At 42.1% G+C, this 17,447-nt stretch overlaps 1 protein-coding gene across 1 annotated transcript in view; it reads left to right on the forward strand.

Moving 5' to 3' along the window:
* trabd2b (TraB domain containing 2B) overlaps positions 1 to 16,258 on the forward strand; it is a 63,259-nt gene extending 47,001 nt beyond the window's left edge. The window contains exons 5-7 of the mRNA XM_070832659.1: positions 12,666 to 12,762; positions 15,023 to 15,292; positions 15,395 to 16,258. Coding sequence (XP_070688760.1) covers positions 12,666 to 12,762; positions 15,023 to 15,292; positions 15,395 to 15,629 — 602 coding nt within the window. The 3' untranslated portion in view covers positions 15,630 to 16,258. The remainder of the gene's footprint in view (positions 1 to 12,665; positions 12,763 to 15,022; positions 15,293 to 15,394) is intronic.
* The last annotated feature ends 1,189 nt before the right edge of the window (positions 16,259 to 17,447 follow it).

Below are 17,447 nucleotides of genomic sequence, written 5' to 3' on the forward strand. Positions count from 1 at the left end.
TCTTCTTTCCCTCTGTCTCCTCACAGTCTTTTCCTGTTCCTTCACACCACTGTGGTCACTGCTGTTCACCATTACTATCAGTGTTATGTAACGGGGACCAATCATAGGCACCCACTGTAGCATGACGTTAGCGTTCTTTGTGAGGCCAAGTGAACGCATCACTGTTTCCCCTTGGACAGAGTGATACAGCAACACCACATGATAGCAGTAAAGGGAAAGCATGCTGGCAGACATGTCGTACACACATTGGACACTTGTTCTGTTGCTATTGTAAACAGATACAAGCCTCAGTGCCCTTTTTTTCCTTCAGTCACTCAGCAAAATACGCATTCTCAGTCGCCTCTCAATCACATGCAAATAATAAACATACTCTGTTATTCTTATGCACAAGTACACACAGAGTTATCATCTGTGCTGAGGAGTGGAGGAGCGCTGAGCGGGTAGGCGGTGTGTTGTTGGAGCTCTGTGGTATGCTTCAGCAGGTTTTCATTTGCCAGCTCTCTGGCTGCTGCTGCCTGGTCTTATTGAAAACATCCCATGGAATTTCCTGACGCTGCCACGGCCTAGACACCACTTCACACACATACACACTTAACACGCGTGTCTGTGTATGTTTGCGACACAAAGTCACATGATCTGCAGAGATATTTATCACCGAAAAAAGAGTAGTAACTGTCAAAAATACACATGTAGTTTGTTTGTTTTGAAGTCTGAGCCACTTTGGATCTGTTTGCAGAAAGCTGATTTTTGTGCGTGTGTTCTGCTCTACAGGCCTATAATAGCCCATTGTGCAGACAAAGCGGGCCCATGTGTTATGCAGTCGCTTGCGGTGTTGCGGTGTTGAAGTGATGACTGCTTGGCGTGCGTGTCACTTTGTCTCCGTGGCTCTTCCGCTTTTAGTGCATATCTGCTTTTTTCAGCCCTTTTCGTCATTTGTCTGTCTTTTCTGTTGCTGCCTGCACTGCAGTTCGTCTTTAGCTCAAATTCCATCTCTCTACCTGCAAGTCCATCTGTCTTAAGTTGCTGTCTTTCTGGCCTGTCCTATCTGTCCTGTCCATCTGCTGCTGTCTCGCCTTTATTAAACTGACGCCACCCCTCACTGCTGTCTAGCTCTGTCTCTTCTGCTTCATGCTGTCTTCATTTTATGAAGTGACGGCGATACCATGTATGCGCGCCATGTGTTGTCCTCTGCTCGGTGGAGAAGACAGATAGAGATGGAGAGATATTATTAGTGCTTTCCTACTGACAGTTTGGGCTTAGCACACATTTAAATTTATTTTTACAGTAGTGCGGTTTGGCCTGGAGGCCAGCGTTATTTGCTGCAGGGTGAAATTGTATGTGTGTCACTGCATAGTGTGTAGTGCTTCGGTCCAATACAGGGATATCTCTGTCCTGCCCCTTGAAGGTAAAAATGTCCCTCATTCACTCTCACTTTTCTTCTTTTCTTATTTACAGTGAGTGCAAACAACAGTGTGCACTTTAATCTACATACATACATACAGTGGTGTGAAAAAGTATTTGCCCCCTTACAGATTTCTTCTGTATTGTCTTCTTTATTGTCACACTTACATGTTTCAGATCATCAAACAAATTTTAATATCAGACAAAGATAACCTGAGTAAACACAAAAAGCTGTTTTTAAATGATGATTTCATTTATTAAGGGAAAAAAGCTATCCAAACCAACCTGGCCCTATGTGAAAAAGTAATTGCCCCCTCCTTGTTAAATCATGAATTAACTGTGATTAACCACATTTTTGAAAGCTGAGTTCAATCTCACTTGCCACACCCAGGCCTGATTACTGCCAGAGCTGTACAATCAAGAAATCACTTAAATAGACAACATGAAGTAGGCTGAAAGATCTCAAAATGCAACACATCATGCCCCGATCTAAAGCAATTCAAGAACAGAGAAGAAACAAAGTCATTGACATCTATCAGTCTGGAAAGGGTTACAATGCCATTTCTAAGGCTTTGGGACTCCAGCGAACAACAGTGAGAGCCATTATCCCCGAATGGAGAAAACATGGAGCAGTGGTGAACCTTCCCAGGACTACCAGCCTACCAAAATGACTCCAAGAGTGCATCAATGTCTCATGCAGGAGGTCACAAAAGAACCCCAAACAACATCTAAAGCACTGCAGGCCTCACTTGCCTCAGTTAAGGTCAGTGTCCATGATTCAACAATAAGAAAGACACTGGGCAAAAATGGCCTCCATGGGAGAGTTCCAAGGTGAAAACCACTGCTGACCAAAAAGAACACAAAGGCACATCTCACACTTGCTAAAAAACATCTTGATGATCCCCCACACTTTTGGGAAAATATTCTGTGGACTGACGAGACATCTGGCGTAAAACTAACACAGCATTTCAGAGAAAGAACATCATACCGACAGTCAAACATGGTGGTGGTGGTAGTGTGATGGTCTGGGGCTGCTTTGCTGCTTCAGGACCTGGACAACTTGCCGTAATTGAGGAACCATGAATTCTGCTCTCTACCAGAAAATCCTGAAGGAGAATGTCCGGCCATCAGTTCATGACCTTAAGCACAAGTGCACTTGGGTTATGCAGCAGGACAACGATCCGAAGCACAACAGCAAGTCTACCTCCGAATAGCTCAAAAAAAACAAAATGAGGGTTTTGGAGTGACCCAGTCAAAGTCTGGACTTAAGATGCTGTAGCATAACCTTAAACAGGCCGTTCATGCTCGAAAACCCTCCAATGTGGCTGAATTAAGACAATTCTGCAAAGAAGAGTGGGCCAAAATTCCCCCACAGCGATGTGAAAGACTCATCGCCAGTTATTGCAAACGCTTGGTTGCAGTTGTTGCCGCCAAGGGTGGCACAATCAGTTATTAGGTTTAGGGAGCAATTACTTTTTCACATAGGGCCAGGTTGGTTTGGATAGCTTTTTTCCCTTAATAAATGAAATCATCATTTAAAAACTGCTTTTTGTGTTTACTCAGGTCATCTTTGTCTGATATTGAAATTGGTTTGATGATCTGAAACATGTAAGTGTGACAGTAAAGCAACAACAGAAGAAATCTGTAAGGGGGCAAATACTTTTTCACACCACTGTATAACTATCTACATTTACTGTCACTTCTTGTACTTTTTGTGTACTTTTTAAGGTCCATTATCTTGGAATGACAAAACTATGTCTCGTTGTGTACAAGTATCTGAAATTGAACAGGGAGAAAACAAATGAGGCCTAACATTATAATTCAATTAAATATTGTGCAAAGAAACATTTTCATTTTGCTATCTTTCGAATGCCCTTTGCAATTATAGCACATACATTGTGCTGTTTTTAACATGAATGGACTAATTTTACAAACTTATAAAGCATGACAAAATTTCTCAAAAAAAATTGTTACTAATTTAACTTAACTGAAACTTACTGTAGCAGTCTTCTGGCAAATAATTTCACCCTATCCCTTTATGCTATCGCTGGATGTATTAGACTTCGTCTCTAAGAAAAGTGTGTGTTCTTTTAAAATGGTAGAGAGATCTGACTTTTCCACAGGTTATTCAGTCTCACTATTTCCAAGCACATTTAGAGGACGTTCAAATAAGCCCGGTTTGTTTCTGTCCCATATGAGCAAGATGTTAGAACACGTGCCTTTTAACTACTGTAGCAACAGTATTAGCTCTGTTGTGCTACCCATGTAAAGATGTGTCGTCTTGTAAATGTTCAGGAATGTAACTTTGTGAGTTTGCGTGAGTTTGAAAACGTCTTATGGTAACTCTTAGCTACACTGGTTGGATTCCTAGCTCTAATGGAATCAGTACAGTTCATTAGCTTGTTCAAAGATTACACACTTCATTAGCAACTGAAAGAACATCTCATAGCCTTTTTTGAGCCAATAAGCTTAATGCTACAGTTCATAAACACACAAATGCTTCAGTTTTGCTTGCTTTGATCTTTAGAGTATTAACATTGGTCTACACGCTGTAGACCAAAGAATACAAAGGTCCACTGCTTGGAGCCCATCATACTGCTGGTTTTTCTTCTTGATAGTAAATTGCATTCACCTGTTGTTCCAGGTGTAAATCAGATTCTGATTAAATGGTAAAAATGAAAGCCAGCTGGCCTCTCATCCCAAGAAACAACTGATGTGAAACGCTGATTTCTGCCAGCACAGACATGGACGTACTCTCAAAAACACACACTCAGGTTTACACAAAAGCATGCACACACATACTGTAGGCTACATACACAATCGCATACCTACACACTTACTTTTATCTCTGAGCTCATGCCTGCTGAGCAGCATGTCTGTGTAATGTATGCCAGCAACTCACACACGCACACACACACACACACACACACACACACACACACACACACACACACACACACACACACACACACACACACACACTGACACATGGATATATATGGACTCCTTTAAAACACACAAACAAAATGAAATGCACAAACACATTTGTATTTTGGAATGATTATTTTCCACCTGTTCACATTTAAACTCAATGTGCTTCCTTCTTAACTGAAACTTAAACTGAAGGGTGGAGGGGAGGAAATGAAGCAAACGCAAAAATGAGATGAGGAAGATAAAGACCACCATGAGCTCCGTGGGGATGCTGAGGTTTCTTCCATCACGTGTGCATGTGTGTGTGTCCATAAGAAAGTTGTTTCTTCTTCTTCTACATTATTGACCAGCTGCCCCCTATACTCCTCTTGTCCCAGCAGGGAGGGATGGTGAAGACCACAGCTGACAGGAACAAAAACAAACAGTGGGTGCAATTTTCACTAAAATTTTAGCCCCACGACACAATCAGCCCAGCTCAGCCCAGCTCAGCCCAGCTCAGCCCAGCCCAGCTCAGCTCAGCCCAGCTCAGCTCAGCTCAGCTCAGCTCACCCCCCTTCCACTCTCTATTTCTTTGCAGCTTTGTATTCCTCCTCCAAAACTACTTTCTCTCTTTCCCTCACCTCATCCACTTTCTGCACTTTCTCTCTGCCCACCGTTACATCTTTGCAGACTGCAGCAGCAAGCTCACACACTCTAAATATTTAAACGTGGGGAATCACTCTAAAGCTTCTAACAATGATCCACAGAGCTGGGCCCCCCCTGCTTTTCTGACATGGACCGGTGTCAGGCCCACCGCATGCAGCAGCCGGCCTCTGGATCTAATCCCACCCAATCTCTTGATCTCCGTATTTGACCAGAACGTCAACCAGAACTTGGACGTGAACAGCCCCGTCTACAGCTGTCACTCATAACACCTCAGTATGGTGCAGGGAGACGGACAGACAGACAGACGTCGTACTGCATGCATAAGATGTGAAGTCATTATGGAGATGAGGAATGAGGACGGAAAGAAAAAGACTTGCTATTATTCCCTTTCAACAAACCCAGAGAGGTGGAATTTACCATCCTGTCTTTTTAGATTTACTCATCAAGTGAAAATGGTGCTGTGTTTTCAAGGCAATGGTTCAACTATTTCTGAAGTGCCGTGGGTAGTTGTTTCTTCGGCTCCACTCTGTTAATCCAAAAGCTGCTGTGTGATTTATAGAGGGATCCCAGTACCGTAAAACTGTAAATGGAAATGCACAGCAAGGCAGAGGGATGCTGGGCTTATTAAAATCTTTGCTGCATTAGTCATATGTTGTTCAAGGAAAGAGTGGTAGTGCTACGCAGGATAAGTCAGAGAGAGACTTTCCTGACATACAGGTACGCAAATACATCTGTGCACAAGTGTGCCAGACAACACACACTAGTTAGCACATATAACAGGTAACAGGTTAAAACACATACGTATTTCTAATCACAACAGTGGCTGATTTAGCACTCAAAATACGAAGGAAATTTTAAAACAATGGGTCTTTGATTCCTAACAAAAGTACACAAAAGCAGACATCCTCTTCCTGGCTGATGACCATGGATTTTGTTGGCTGAAATGACAGCTGTAGATAGCTGATTTTATTAGCTGAGGCAAGCTAGTGTACGCTGTCGTAATGCTAATGTTACAGCTGGTTGAGCACTCCAGCTAATTGAGTTGATTCATTTTGAAATAATAAAAAAAAGGTAAAAAGGTTTGAAATATATTCATGATTCACTTCTAAAAGACTGAGGTTAAAACTGCATGTGCTGCAAATTTGGTGAGAGTTGCTGCAGAGTAAACTTCTCCAAACCAAGTAAAGAGAAGGACAGAGCCGTTATTGTTACTTTAATTTAGACATTATTTTAGCATAACCTGTAACCTCAGTTAATGATGTTCTCCTTGGAAATAATGCTAAGTTGATAATGTAGAGAATTCAACAACAAAAGAGGGAATATTTTATGAAAGAATGCTGTTCATCACTGCTGTTGTATTCAGAGACTTGTAGAATGAGCTGGTGGCTCATGGCGATCCAGCACCTTACATGTTAATTTTTCCTTTAATTTGTCACCCTTTTGACACATACGCACACATTCAAAAAACACATGAAGGGAAGAATTTTCCCCATCGTCTCATCCTGCTTACATCCTGGAACACATTTCCAAACAAATCCACAGGGGAACACGGGCTCTATAACAACTATAAAGTAGCCGAGTCGATTTTATTTTCTCTCTTCTTCCCCGTATTCTCTTGCTTTCTCTGTTTTCCCTCATCTTCTCGTCTATCTTTCACTTGTTGTTCAAATGGCTGGGAGGCAACAGCTTGTGTTTGTTTAGACCACAATGTAGCAACAGTACCCAGCATGCATTCTGGCTGGGTGGAGAGATGTACGTCAATGCAGTCCTTCTCGCCCTCTAATCTGTCCTCCTTGTCCATCCATTCTCCACACCAATCTATCCTCCCTGCGTCCTTCCTCTTCTTATTCACTCAACCCACCACTAAATTTCCTATTACTGCTCTCCTCCCTGATGTTTTCTCTCTCCACTTTTATACTGTTTTTGCTCTGATTGCAATTTTCTTATGAGGTGGTCTGTTTGCAAGCTATGCAGGATTTTTTTAAACCACTACTACGCATCAGTTGATCCGTTGTTTACGCAGTGTAATTGCAAACAGATTTGCTTGTGCAAAACTGAAAAATAACATAATTCTCTTCCTGTGAGCTTTTTCTTCATTTTTGGATCCATCTCCCCTGCTTAACTGGGTCCCAGTTTCCATTCTCCTCCTGCACTTCTACCAGCAGGTCTTTGGCACTGTGGAGGTTGTCCAGACTGATGTAGAAAGGAAAGGATGAATAGATGAGGGAGACATAAAGGGAGGCATGGTGAGACTGTGATGAAGAGAGGGTAAAGGTGCCTAGAGAAAAAGAAGGAGTGCAGGCCCAAGCTGGGTGTGAGTGAAGAGGTGCTGACATGGCTGGAGTCGAGCCTGGGTGGCGACCAGAGGGACATGCAGCAACGCCTCCATACACAGAGAGAAGAGACAAATAAGCAAACAGAGGATGGAAGGCAGAACCACAGTGACAACCAGACAAGCTCAATCATGCCTTAAGAAGACATGATTTAGAAATCCAGACAGATAAAGAGATAGGCCAGAGACAAGCGGTGGCTTCAGTAAACACAGACAGACAGAGGGAGAAGTGGAGTACATTAAGTCGCTACTGTAAGTGGAAATCAGGATGGAGAGGTTATTAAACAGAGAAGTAACTGGGTCATTAACTCTGCTCTCAGGAGCCACAGGAGGGGAAACACCCGGTAAGGTAGTCCACACACTGCAAAAAGTCAGGGTTGCTCCCACTTGAAACTTTTTTTTTTTCTGCAAAGAAAATATTGAAGGCATATTTGCTTTATTAGAGTGATGACAGCAGAGTGGCAAGAAAGACCAGAGAGTTGGGTGATATGTGAATGTGGTTTAGGTGGTTTGAAGCCACATTACCACAAGTTATGTTCTTTTGTCTTCTTTGTGCCTTAGCCTGAGCCACAGAGCACTTGGTGTATGTGACGATAAAAACTAACACAGTGTCCCACTTCCACACTATACATTAATTGTAAGTACGTTTTGAGCATTGAAACTCAGACAGTAAAGTGCCATCAACCTTTTTACATTTATACAGCCCTAATTTATTTTACTAAATATGTTTTAAGAAACATGCGATCACTGCCTGGATTATGGATTCAGGAAGTGATGCGCTGTGCAGTCCAGCGTGTGGTTAGGTTTAGGCAACAACCTCTCTTTGAATAAAGTTACAGAAAGGTTGTGGTTTTGATTAAATGATAATAAGTAAGAAAACAGATCCTGTCTCATGATTCAAGTTATGTTTGACTTTTTTAACATTTAACCAAGACCGCGATCTTTCCCCCAACCTTAACCAAGAGCTCTGAGTAACTGCCTAAACATAACCATAAAAACATTAATCACAGGAATGGAAGAGCTGCTCACAGCTGCAAGACATCAAAACAACGTGCCAAGGCTTTGTCATACTGCATAAGGGAAAAATAGAAATTAAATCTTTAGAAAAATATTTTGCTTTCTCTAATTTTAATTTTCGGTGGACTTCCAAAGTCATTTGGTCCATTTTGTAACAAAGACTGTTAGTAAAAGACTGAAAAATATAGTATATAGTGCATATTATATACAGCTGGTATGTAGCAGGGCATTTGGACACAGCATAAGTTTCTGTAAATTACAATGTGCTTTGTTCATGATGACCACTATATTGTTTTTCTTTGAAGTTCAGTATTCATCACTTCCTATGTGCCAGAAGATTTTGAACAATTTCAGACAACTGATGTTTTCAGAACATTTATAAACTTTCAGGAGACTATCGCCGTGAGTAACTCGTACAAATTTCACACACATCAGCGGCATGTTTTGCAGTGTGCTCCAGTTCAGTCAGCCTACGAGCACAACATTCAGCAGCAGGGAAGTGATTAGGAGTCACCTGACCTCTCATTACATCCTGGCTAATGGAGCTGTTTGTTGGGCCTGCTCTCGGCTTCAGAAGCACCACACTGTTTACTGTTGAGATACTCTGCAAACAAACACACTACCCCAGGGATGCACATGCAGGGATGAACCACAAAAACACACAGAAACAAACAACGCACATGCCACTGTTGTCAGATGAAAAGTTTGTGAATAAACCTTTTTTCAAAAAGTCCAAATTTTGAGGAACTCAGACAAACATTTTTGTTTGTTTAACAAATTGTGCCAACTCATGGGGAACTGTGCAATCCCTCAATTTAAGTTCAAACATGGAAGTTGCCAAAATTTGAGAAATGGTGGTTTTCACCCTGAGAATGACAGCTTGTTTGTGTGTGTGTGTGTGTGTGTGGGAGCGCGTGTGCATAAGTGTATGATTGTAGCTGTTTGCAGTTTATTCATGTCTTCTTTTAGTCCGGCGCTACAGACAAAAGTGTTTACATGACGGGCCTGTTTGTTTGTGTATACAGTAGGCTGTTTAAGGAGTGGGTGCATGTTTACAGGATCCTGGAAACAACTATTGGGTTAAACTGAAAGAAATACACAGCAGATTGAATGTTCAAAGAATGTCAGATTTACAGCAGGTGTGTGCTGCAAATGAAAAACATGTGGTCGTCTGCCGGCTGTGAAGGAAAACTACAATTTCATCATACAAACAAACAAATACACACGTGCATATACACACACACACAGTCTGTGTGTGTGTAACGTATGATAGCAGAGCGCAGGAAACCAAGTCAGCACATCAAACAGTCAGCTTGACCTCACACCCGGCAGAACACACAGGAGGTGTTCTTCTCTGCCCCCGGCCTGCAGAAATTAATGAAATAGCTGCTTGACACAGATATGAGGGTGGCTGAATCTGTCAGCATGCAGTCACTGAATGAGCTGACTTTGGCCCCAGCATCTTGTTAGAAGAAAGGGACGAAAGAAAAGAGAGAAGAATGTAAGAGAGAGGAGGAGAAGAATTATTCTTGGTGGTAATTAAACAGGTATTTGTGCAGTGGGACTTTTTTGAGTGTATATATTTTAGCAGTCAGCTACTCATATTTAATTGTGTTTTACTACTTACTGTGTATATTTTGTTATAGCAAACATCAACTGTAGAGGACATCTTATGTAGTTTCTCCACAAGCATGGCATCACAAACTGTGCCCTCTTTTAGTTAAACTAGACTAAAAGCCTGCATGCCAGCAAGTCTGTGAGGCACTGCAATACTTTGAGGTACATGCTAACATCAGCATGCTAACATGCTCATAATGGCAATAGCTACACGCTGCTGCTAATCAGATACAATGTTTAACATGTTCACCTTCATGTAGGTCAGCATGCTAAAATGTGTTCATTAGAACATACCACAAAGTACTTCTGAAGCTGATGGGAATTTCTTTTAATTAATTACAGGCACTTGGTCATAAAGCAAAGCATTGGACAAATTGAACTTTTGACCTGGTGGTGTGGCTATAGAAAAACATATCGGACCAACAGAGTTATTACAATTCATCCTGAGCAGGACATGAATCTGGGCGTGTTGTGGGGCAATTTTACACTGAAAAGCAACCTTAGGATGGCAGTTGAGGGAAAAGTCAGGGGATGACAAAAGTCATTAGTCATTCATCCTGTGAGTACAGTGGCTGTCTGTGTAAAATTAGTTTCTGAGATATTTCAGTCTGGACCAAACTGACAGACCAGCATTGCCACCCGTAGAGCCAGCATGCCTAAAGGAGAAAAATTTGTTTTTTCTTTGTTTTGTCATCTATTGCATTAAAGGGAATTACGTTCACTAGTAACTGATGTCCTTCATAAAAACTTTGGTTTGTTTTACTGTCTTATGTTTCAGTTTAAGTGCCCAAACCCTGAGAAAAATCTTAAAGTAACAAGGATAAGATACACATCCTGACTTCTGCTATTATGAGGATATTTAGTCTGCATAAGTATAGCAAAGCAAGAACACACACACACACACACACACACACACACACACACACACACACACACACACACACACACACAAATACATACACCCACCTTCACCCAGACAAAAACTCACACTCTCCCCTCTGTGTAATCCCATCTGATCTTGCCGACACTCTGTTGTTAGAAGCCTCCTTTCAGTCCGCAGCCTATCCTGGTGCTGCCTTTGAACTCGGCTGCCAAGAAAGTGTAAGACCGCGTGCCTCTTTCTTTGACTTTCAGGAATGATCAGGAACATTATAATGATAAAATTGGCAGGGGGTGAGGAGCTGAGTGGGAGCAGAAGGCCCTGACAAAACACGAGTAAGAGGCTTGAATATTGTCAACGTGTTGTTAATAAGCTGCAGACGAGAGCTGAGGTGTGTGAGTGTGTGAATTCCTGTGTGTGTGCAAATGTTTGCATGTGTAGGTTTGTGTGTATGTGTGAGCAGAAATATGAATTCCTCTGTTAGGCTGTGTGAGTGTGTGTGTGTGTGTGTGTGTGAGTAGCAGGGGTGATGTCAGGCTACATTACACCTTATTGCTGGGTTGAGTGACACGCAGGATTATCTGCTGATGGGAGAAATAAAAAAAGCTTTTATCAGCGTGGGGCCCATGCTGCATGTTTGATATTAGTCTGATGGAATTGTATACAAGGTAAAGGAAAGAGGGAGAGGGGCGGAGAGCAGGTAGGAGGTTGAGTGCCGACAATATGGGGTCATTACGAAGCAACAAGTGGGATCATTACATGAAGAGTGAACTTGCATTTGAACAGTCCCTGTTATCTCACAGATCCTACACAATCCTGTTTCTTCCTTCTGTTGACAGCAGGACTGTAACAGCCACAATATAGAAGCATCCCGTCTCTTTCAATGGAAGAATATCGTCTTTGTTGGGGGAGGTCAGATAAATGTAGGGCATATCCAGAGTTGATTCTGAGTCCAGTGTTTCAAGGTATATTACAAATGTGTCTGAGATTCACTTCATAATGTCACTTTCTATGAAGATATGTTTTTTGCATGAGGATGACACAAACAGAGAGGCCAATATGTTAAGCCACTAGATATTACATTTCATTTTCTGGAGTATATGAGTGTTCAGCCATCCAATAGTTGCCGGGGCATTTCACTCAAAACAACAAATGCGGACCTGATGGTGGTATAACGGGAAGTTAGGGGATCAGGGGACGTCTTTAAGATTGATCCTCTGGGGGCCATGAGTGGCAGTGCAACATTTTGTGCAGACATGGACCAACTATCAACCTGACTTTTAATCTAGAAGTTATGAGGATTCATTGTCTGGGAACCATGAATGGCCATACCAAAATGTCCTGCCAATCTGTCCAAAGGTTGTTGTGATATCTCTGTTTAGACCGTTGCCATCCCTAGAGCCACACATCTAGCCAGGCTTAAAACACTGGGAAATATTAAAGGAAAGGTTGACATTTTATCCAGATGCATCTTAAAACAATACTCACATGCCCTTATGTACACTAAATTGTTATAAGTTGTAATTGTTCCTCCTGTCAATACTTGCTGTGAAGAGATCCCTTGCTAATGCAATTAAAATTTTACGTGATGGGAAACAAAACCAACAGTACTCGTACAGTGAAAAAATGTATTTCAAAGTTAAGCTAAACCTAATATGAGGCTTCTACCTTCTGAATTAGACAAATGAGGTGGATCTTTTAAAGTAACTGGGGTTTCTAATATCCTTTATGTTGCTGTTATTAGCATCAAAGTGTTGGCATGCTCAGCAAAACGAATATGGTTTTAACTCTGCCTTGCTTCTCTCAGCTCTGCAGATCTAATGTTTTTTTGTCCACTTTTAGGTCACTTCCTGGGAAACCACAGTGTGCTGGACATCCTGAGGCAGGAGGGCTACGAGATCGTCCACATGTCCCCTGACCACCAAGAGCCAGAGACAGAGTGAGTAAGCACAGAAGAGAAGGGTGTAACAGATGACAGAGCATGCAATTTGACTGGAGTACTGTGGTTACCAAGAAACAAACAAAAACCTGTTGTTGAACAACAGAAAAGGCAGATGACTGCTTGGGGTGTAGATGATAATAGAACATATTATTATTATCATTTTGGAGGCTAAATGATTCTGGTGTACCTAAATTACGAGCACAGGATGATTCTAGTTTTGTGCAGGTGATCAGTCACAGGTTACACTTGAGCTCCTGTTAACCTGACAATATAATGAATGGAAAAAGATGAAGAGGGTGTAATTTCGTGCTAGCATCACACTGATAATGATATGATAATATGGACTATGAAACACAGCACTCTCAGTTTTCAGCAGACATGCAGATACATGTGCAACAACAGAGCCCATCACACACAGAGAGAAAGAAACAGCTCAGCCAGTCCACATCCATCTCATTCTCTGTAGAGTCGAGCTATTTACCCCTTTTAGATTAACTGAAGTGCAATGCTGAGAATCCACATTGTGCTCTGTAACAAATAAAGCTCTGCTATGCAGCAATCCTTTGATACCTCAACAACTCCCTCACCTTCCTCCCTTGCTCCCTCCCTTCCTTCCTCTCTCCCTCTCTCCTCTGCCTGCCAAAGGCGGGCTGCCAGTGGTGGTTCTGCCTGCTCTCAGCAGCCACTGGTGCCACATGTGTATGCATGGTGAGTGGAGTGATGCACAGTGCCAAGGAGCAGGGGTGTACACAGACTCAAGCTCACACAGGGGATTGCAGCATTTATTCACAAAAACCTTCAACAATCCATCTTAATTTCTGTGTGTGTGTGTGTGTGTGTGTGTGGGTGTGTGTGCACCCACAGTCCTTGGCACAGAACAGCTCCCCACTCACCTAAGGGAGTTGATTCCTTGGTCCCATAAAACAGTAACAACAGCTGCTTGAAATAGGGTGAAAATGGAAAAACAAGGCAAAACAGGAGTCATCTCTTTAAAAGCAGTAAATACATCCCCATCCATCCATTCAGCCGTTCAGCCAGCCAGCCAGTCAGCCAGCCAGCCGGGGCTTCTACAAACCTCTCACTGCAAACTACGGCTGTAAACTCAGCCTACCTATCTCCCTCTGCCCTGTTTGCACAGTTGTGGGCTTTAACCAGTGGTTCTGGTTTAAAAGCTGACAAGTGGACTGACTTACTGTGGTCACGAAACACTCACGTATGCTGCACACACACACACACACACACACACACACACACACACATGACCACATCACCACACACTGAAACGTGTGCGGACACCTTTAGATCCCTGATACAAGGTGACATGACAGGCACAGAAAAACACCACAAGATGCCTGAATAAGAGGTGTTTATGAAAGCTGTTAGCCTCAGACCAGAGCCGATTGGCAAAAGGTCTTTAGGAGTGATTATATGACTGACAGACAGAGCAGGCTAGACCCGGGTTTGGCTCACAGTAGCTTGACCGCGGGCCTGGAGCTATCATCACTCTGACCAAGGAGGGTTTTTTCCTGTAAAAGCAGAAGTGCAGACCATCAAATCAGAGAGATAAAACTGGGTGAGCAGTGGAAATCATGACAAGATCGATCCTACAATCCTTTATATGAAATTTAGTAATATCATAGTTTGACATTTGCAAAGGAAATCCTGTTACTCTATATTTTACTTTCTGCTTCTTGTTTCAGTGTAACTCCCTTAGATGGTGTGCAAAGTGGGTTCTTCTTGATGTTCTACCTTGAAACACAAAGTCACATGCGAGCCATTTTGACACGAACAGAACAACGGAGGAGAAAGTATGAGTAATGGGTGGAGAAATGGGAGCATGGCAAATGTTTTGGAGGAGAGGCCGGAGATTCTGGGTGGTCTGCTTTGGGCAGATGTCAGTTTTGACGCAACAGTACGGCCACAAGAGTTACAACTTCCTCAAAATGTTGCCTGCTGGGTATTTCTGCCACTCAGTACAGAATTTACAGGGCAAGGCATCCTTTGTGGTGTTCATGTCCTTGATCGAAGTCAAGACATGTAAGTGGAGAGCAATAGAGTGGTCAGAGACCACAAGCAATAACATTCATGGAAATCTCAGAAAACTCAAACAGTCCTTTATTTCCAATTATGATCATCTCAGGGACAAAAAAACAATTTTTTCCCATCTTTAAGTCAAAGGTTTCACCTCAGATATATATGGTAAAAAAGTGTGTCTTTAATGACTACATATCTCTCTGTTTGGTTTTTCCCACTCCAGGAGTAAACCAGAGGAGGAGGCTACAGTGGAGGAGAGCACTGACACAAGTGAGACATCTCCCACCAGCTGGCTGACCAGTCCACCAGAGATGGAGCTGGGGGAGCCAGAGAACATGCCCGGCCTCCGAGATGAGGAGCTGCCTCACATTCTGCTCCCCGACAGCCTGAGCCAGCTGGAGGAATTTGGACGACACAAACGGCCTCGCAAAGTTCACCGCGGCCATGGAAGACCCCGTCTCTTCAGTGACCTGTGGGTTCGCATTGGAGACAGGTGAGACGTCTAACCAAGATTAACCAAACTTATTGCTAATTTAGTTGGTGTCGATCACAGTTGCGAGCTAAACCCTGATTTCTTGCATCTTCTCCACTCCAGCACAACTCCGCCACCTAACATGAGGATAACCAATGGCTATGTGACAGTGGAGCCTCCTCTGACCCATCAAGAGCAGCGCAGACAGATGGAGACCTACGCCACAGAGCGACATCCCAGCGCAGCTTCTTCCACCCCACCTAACCCCAGCTCAGCCCAGCCAGCCTTCGTCAGCAGCACACTCACACTGTCTTGTATTTTAGCCTGGCTGTTATCACACATGCTGTTCATCTCCTGACCACAAGACAGCGTTATCTCACAGACAAATTCTCAAGACACTACTGCGTCCATACCAGAGCAGAGGAATGTACCTGATAAACAAGGAATGACCACCAGCATGTGCAGAAAAAAGATGGAGGACTGTTTGTCAGGACACGACGCCCTGAGGCAGGACAAATCCTGCTGTCGGCCTCCACCTACAGGGAGGGATCAGCTCCAGCCTGCCGAAATGCCAAGTCTTTACAAACTTGTCAAGTCTCAAAATGTGTTGAATAAACTTTCAGCCACGACGCAAGCAACGAACGGACTGTACTGGACTCTGAAGGGTGGAGTCTTCAAACCTCATGAAAATATTATGATAGAATAATAAACATGTAGCACAATGACAACCTGTAATTTTAAAAAGTTTGTGTGGTAGAGTCTTCTACCTAATAAAAACTGTATAATAAATAAGACTGACATTGATAATGAGAATAGGACATACTAATAACAGTTATAACTCTGTGAGAAATGAGTTGAATGCATACAGTCAAACAGTACTGTGTAGGAGGTGGAGCACTCAGTCACCACTTTTGTAAATTGTGCATTTTGTTCATAAAGAAATATTGTATATTTATTATTTCTGGAGGAAAAGAGTATATTTTCTTGCTTTTTGAAGATAAATGACAAAAAATAAACATTGAAAACTACTGAAGTGTTTCGAGATTTCTTTCATTTCAGTGGACTGATTATTCGGACTGGACATTTGTGGCCAAATCTGCAAAGCAAAACAGAATCAAATAGAATAAATCAGCAATGGAGAACGACTGATTCCCTCTGTATATCTGCTTTTATATTCTTATCATTAGGAATTAAAGGCAATTTATTGATTCATTACATTAAGCTCTCATTTGATGATAAATATGGCATCAATTTATTCATTTATTTATGTATTATTTGACAGATACAATTAATGCATTCCATGAACTCAAAGTTAAATGGGCAAGTATAAACAATCAGGCAAAACTTTGCGATTTAGAGTTTTGCTTATGATATAAATGGTTTTATTGTTTGTGAAAAAACTAAAATAAAAAAGTGAATTATGTTAGAGATAAACAACTCTTGTTTACAGTAAATACCCATAAATGATATATTAAAATTATTAGCAAGTTAACTGCATTTTAGTTGAACTTAAGTACAGAGGAGGGTAGTGTGCAACAGGTGATCTCTATCTGCCACCTGCTGGCTGAAAGTAAGAAAACACCAGTGCCATATCTGCATTAGATACTGTACCTCTATGACAGGGCTGAAGTGCCAATCAGGGTAATGCACCATAAAAAGGGAAAAGAAAACAAATGCAGTGAAGGTTATGATGTCAGAGGGCTTGAGAGGATGAGACAAGCATACAAAGGAGTCGAGGACGTCAAGATGTGATGACAAAGACAAGATGAGTGATAAGAAGAGCCTGGATCCCAGTTCTGGTCTTACGTGCACAACTATTTTAACCAGTCTGTATCAGCTGGTTTGAGTCACAACTTTCTGATGATATGAACATCAGTTCAGACCATGACGTCTTTAAGGGCCTCACAATGTTCTTTGAAGCTGTTTTGTTGCAGAGTGCTGAGCATGACGTAAGCTCAGGTGAATGCTTCCTACTTCATTTATGAACCAATTGGTTGACTATACTCCACATTTTTCCAAGAATCCTTATTTATCAATCCACTCCTTGGCTGTGGTCCAGTTCAATGAGTCTGCAAAGGCATATTACACTAAGTGAAATTAGTTTGGAGAAGTTGCTCTTTGTGAATGAATTTAATTGCAAGCAAAATTATTCATAATGAATTTTATAAATTTTTTG

Source organism: Pempheris klunzingeri, chromosome 6 (genome assembly GCF_042242105.1).
Source record: "Pempheris klunzingeri isolate RE-2024b chromosome 6, fPemKlu1.hap1, whole genome shotgun sequence".
NCBI lineage: Eukaryota > Metazoa > Chordata > Actinopteri > Acropomatiformes > Pempheridae > Pempheris > Pempheris klunzingeri.